Source organism: Hakea prostrata, chromosome 7, assembly GCF_041222555.1.
Source record: "Hakea prostrata isolate BN-2017 chromosome 7, UWA_Hpros_2, whole genome shotgun sequence".
Lineage (NCBI taxonomy): Eukaryota > Viridiplantae > Streptophyta > Magnoliopsida > Proteales > Proteaceae > Hakea > Hakea prostrata.
In genome coordinates, this window is record NC_142606.1 from 30,384,656 (window position 1) to 30,389,969 (window position 5,314).

At 36.5% G+C, this 5,314-nt stretch overlaps 1 protein-coding gene across 1 annotated transcript; it reads right to left on the minus strand.

The window, feature by feature from the left end:
• Positions 1-2,001: 2,001 nt before the first annotated feature.
• LOC149010888 (uncharacterized) lies at positions 2,002-3,913 on the minus strand. The gene is made up of 2 exons (XM_089163906.1): positions 3,755-3,913; positions 2,002-3,334 (listed from the first exon to the last, which is right to left on the minus strand). The coding sequence occupies exon 2, from the start codon at positions 3,168-3,170 to the stop codon at positions 2,388-2,390; it is 783 nt and encodes a 260-aa protein (XP_089020032.1). The 5' UTR covers positions 3,171-3,334; positions 3,755-3,913; the 3' UTR covers positions 2,002-2,387.
• Between the last annotated feature and the right edge of the window lie 1,401 nt (positions 3,914-5,314).

The following is a 5,314-nucleotide window of genomic DNA, read 5'->3' on the forward strand; positions in this document are numbered from 1 at the left end:
AAGAAACATTCTTCAATATGAAAACAACTATAGTAGGACTTCTTGGTAATTTAAAACTAGAAAAAACACTGATCGTACTAGGACTCTTAGGAATTTAAAACTAACTAAAAAAAACTGATCCTAGATATCCTATCTAAATTAAAATCTAATTGCATAATTGTACCAATAAATAAGTAACAAAGTCTTAAATTATCTCTAAAAATCCCACAAAAACAGTTTCTATTTTATCTCCCTGCAAGCTGGACTTGGGGCCCACCAAATTTGAATCTATCTCCTTGCAAGCTGGACTTGGGGCCTACCAAATATAAAGAATTATCTCTTAGGTTACTGTTCATGTTACTGTAGCATACAAAGTGACTTCCAGTGGTGCTGCATAACAATGGCTGAGTAGATCGTAGACCAGTCTCTGCGAGTGGTTAAGCAGTTCTAAGACCAGCCTATGCTTAACTGATCTAGGCCATGAGCAACATCAGAGGAATGGCCAACTTAGGTAGGAGCAATGTGTGTTCTCAGTCTAATGGTCAATGTGCTCAATTCCCACAATCTCTTAAAAATGATGCTTAGCTCCTTCAACTAGGCTGTCAAATAGCCCACTCAAAAACTGATGTGATATACTTCAGATGTCCACATGATGAACAATACAACTGTTTAAATTCAGAAAACAATCTTCAGTCCTCCACAAAGAATTTCTTTTGCATGTCTACATGATGATAATACAACTATATGTAAAATCAGAAAACCATCTTCAGGTCCTCCACAAATAGATGACTATTTCCCACCTATGTCCAGAATTGTACATCAATTTTTTTTAACATCAGTTGGAAAGTTATCTCCACCAGGGTCTTGTCTATACGTACCATCAAGTCACTAAAAAGTAACACAGACACACCTAACAAACAATTGTAAGATATTAAAACGACAACATAAGAAGGGGCAACAAAAAAGGTGGATAAATTTCACACCCTAAAGCAGATATCTACATTTCACATCACCAAGAAACAAGAATCTTGTTACAAACTGCCTGTTTTAGGGATCTGTACATGATAGCCCTTGATATCCAGCAGAACAGATATCCGGATAATCATTTTGACCTCATTCTATTAACCAAAGTAATTTTTTTCTCTAAATTGTAAAATGCTAGGGCATAGTTGTCACATTGCCCATTCATCACCCAAGCACCTTGGATGCCTTCATTGATTACGTGGATGTCTTGTCGGTGTTGCCTTGCATCCAGCCCCCCCCCCCCTCTTCTTCCCTTCTTTTCAGTACAGATGCCATGACAACCATGTCTTAAGGGCACCCCTATCCCAAAGGATGTTTCTTGCTAGTGAATTCATGCAGAATAAACAAAGAAACTTCAGGAGAAAACTTAATCAGGAGACTTATCCAACATTAAACTATGTTCTAAAATCCTTATATCAAATTGGCCTCCCAAATGTTGAAATATCACCCGTGACGTGATGCATCACAGACCTCAAGTTGCTCATACTGTCTTTGACTCTTTATCCTTTCTTTTTCTACTTGCAATGACCACCAGCATACCATTTTCATTATACAACTGATAAAAATGATGCAGTACGTAACTCAGACACAAGTATTCTGTGCGTCATAAATGTTGTTATGCATTTAATATCAATAACCAGGGGGGTATCAATTCTTCAGCCCTGATTGGTATTGGTTGGTTTGGCTCAAGACCCAACCTTAAAGGCAAGGCTAATGGCAACTAGTCTCCAGGAATCCAATCAGAAACTGTTACTAACCACTTGGTCTTGCCTTTACCTTACATTCTGACCACTGTCAACCCATACTGTGTCTGGACTTATTTTGGTTGGACCAGAACCAGCCCATTATTTCCAATGCATCAAAACCCCAGGCTTTTGACACCAGGCAACTTACCAAGTGGTAACTCATGTCTCAGGCCCAAAAGGTCCCTAGTCTTGGTTGATAGGCCAGGCTTCAGTTTGGCATCCCTATTAAAATTAACAATGACAAAAAAATCCAATCTCCCCCCCCCCCCAAAAAAAATTAAATTTGATGCCATGAATCCGTACTAACATGTTGCAAAAGACTTCAATATTAGATAAACAAAGATAGTAACTTTGGGTAAACGATAAACAAAGATGGTAATAGCCTAACACAAAGGATCAAGCTTAAAGTAACAGATATATTGAATCAAATATCATTCCTACTGCATCAACACAGTATTTACATTCTACATCTAAGAAAACCGAGAAGTCAAAGGGTTCAAGAGAACATGGCTCTTATTGTTACATCGAAAATATTGGGAAAGTAATGGCCGGAAGGCCACATGCATAAGTACGCATAAGTAGAGAACTTATGGAGTAAGTTAACATGATCATGCCACATCCTTTCCCTTTTGTACCCCTCTAGCGCCTTCTACTGTGTCTTTTACTCTTCTTCCTGCTGCTCCTATCATCAGAATCTGAGTCCGAAGCTGAATCAGAATCTGAGGAATCAGAAGATGAGCTGTACTTCTTGTGTCTCCTCCTCTGTTTTCTCTTCCTTCTCCTCCTCCGTTTTTCTGCAGAATCCGACGAGGAGCTGTAGCTCAGGCTGCTCTCATCTGAAGAATATTCTGAGCCTGTTACTGACGAAGTTCCACTATCAGTCTCAAAAACAGAAGCCTCACTCCTTTCACTCCCTGAGTCAGTATCAGATTGGTGCTTCCTCTTGCTTTTCTTGCTATGCTTTTGACTCTTCTCAACCTTCTGAATGTCGGGGTTATCCAACTCATACGAGACAGAAAGCTTCATTTTCAACTTCGGGTTTTTAAGTTGTTGTGTCCGAGAAGGTCTTGAAATGTAAACCCGTTCATTTTTGCATTCATACGTCCAATGGCCAGTCTGGAAACATTTCTGGCATTGTGAAGACGTGCCACCAAGTGATGGAATGGAGGACTTAAGGTCCTTCCTCTCACCCAATCTGACTGCCTTCTCAGTACTCATCAGGTACATCTGGCGCTTTGCTTCTTTGCGCTCCTGCCATCGGCTTGGCCCTTCTTCCTTCTGCCCATATGCATTTACGTTTCGAGCAGCAGCTGCAGCTGCACGTTCTGCCTGAGCACGGCTAAGACCCTTGGCTGCCGTCAAAGCAGCAGCCTTAATTCTCTCAGCTGCAGCCTGAGCTTTTTCCTCTTTCTTACTCGACATTTTCTCAAAAAAACGATATGAGCGAAGATTTTACCCTTCGAAGAAAGCCCAGCAAAAAAGAAAATGAATAAAAATAAAAACCCAATTAAAGGACAAGCTCTTCCCTGTTTCTTCAAAGCTCAAGAATTTGACTCCTAAATTCCCATATCAACATAAGCAATTTTCTGCAAAGAAAACAAAACCTTGTCAAAAAGTCAACCAAAATTCTACAAGCTGGTAGGAAAAGGCAAGAAATAAGCGTAAAACCAAAATTCAATTCGAAAATTTCCCATCTATCCAAAAGAACAGAAGATTCCAGCCCTGAAGTCCATTCGAACGAGTATCTCAATTCTTGATTGGAAAACAAACCCATCCAACTCCAGCACCCGACAAAATGAGCATAATATATGGATCCTAAGCTACAACTTTAGAAATCAAGCTCGGAAAATAGGTTTTGTCTATCAATCATCTTATCGAGTACTTCGAAAGCCAAAACCCTAAAACTAGATCTCAAGACTGATTCTTAAATTCGACTACTGAAAAGATTTAGAGAGGAGAAGAAATCATGTAAAAGGAATCCTAATTTGTAATAGATAAGAAGATACCTGCGGAAGTTGGATATTCTTGAGATGATCACCAGAACTGTGCAAAACCCTAGAACTGAAAGAAAGGCCGGTGAGTTCTTAATAGACCCTTTCTGATCAATTCACTTTTTAGGGTGAGGTCGTGAACGCGGTCCAGTGCGATTTTGGTTTGGAATGAAGCAGTGTTCCTAGTAAGTGCGCAACGGAAAGATCCAAAACTTATATTAATAATATTTTGTTCAGGTGATATATTAAAAACAAAGAAGAAAATTATAATAAAGATTAATTTAGGGCCTGTTTGGTTATGCGAATCCAGAGATTTCAGAAAGGATTCACAAATGGGAGATTTTTACTTGTTTGGTTGCGTGAATCTCTAGATTCATGAAATCTAGAGATTCACATTTTTACACTAAAAATGTAAATCTGTAGATTTATGGGTATGAGGTGAAATCCAGAGATTTCATCCATACTATCAAAACGTTAAAGATTTGAACCATAAGACTCAAGTAACCAAACTGCTTACCACTTGGACCAACCCCCCGTTGGTGAAAATTATATTTTTTTAATATGATCTATTTGGAGGTAATGGACATCCATAAATAAATATTATTTATAACACTCCCCCTTGAATGTCCATTAATAGATAATGTATCTCGTAAAACCTTACTAAGAAAAAAATATTGTGGGAAAAAATCTTAATGAAGAAAAAAGATTATACATATCTAAATAATACATAGTGATAGCATCTACCTCATTAAAAACCTTAACAGAAAAACCTAATGGGACAAAATCTTGGTGAAGGTAAAAATAGTAGAACACGTATTTTCTCCATCTGATAATAACATTATTGAATATCTTTGAGTATGCACATTCCAATATGATATACCAACTTCTCAAAATTTGAAGTAAACAATGACTTAGTAAATAAAACTGCCAATATCACTTGAACGAATTCAATAAACATCGATTTCAATATTTTGTTGAAGATCATGAGTAAAGAAAAATTTCGTGAAATATGTTTCGTTCTATCTCCTTTGATGTATCATCCTTTTAATTGAACTATGCATGCAATATTATCTTTATATAATATTATTGAAACTTTTTTTTGTAGAAGATCGCATGTTTCCTGAATGTATTTATCATTGATCTTAACCAAATATATTGTCGACTTACTTCATGGATCATTATTATATCTGCATGATTTGAAGAAGTGACAGATATAGTTTGTTTTGTTGAAAACCATGAAATAGCTAACATTCACTTATGAAATAGCTTATTTGAAATATAGTTTTATGTAAATCAGATAAATATTCTGCAACTGCATAACAAGTAAGTTGATATCTACATTTATAAAATAATGTCATATCAATAATTCCTCGAAAGTATTGAAATATATGTTTAACAACATTCTAGTATCTTCGTGTTGGAAAATAGATAAATCTTGTTAATACACTTATAGAAAATGTTAAATTTGATTGTGTATTATTAACAAGATATATTAATGTCCTAATTACATTAAGATATGATACTTCAGGACCAATAAATTCTTCATTGTTTTATTAGGGTCGAAATGAATATTTA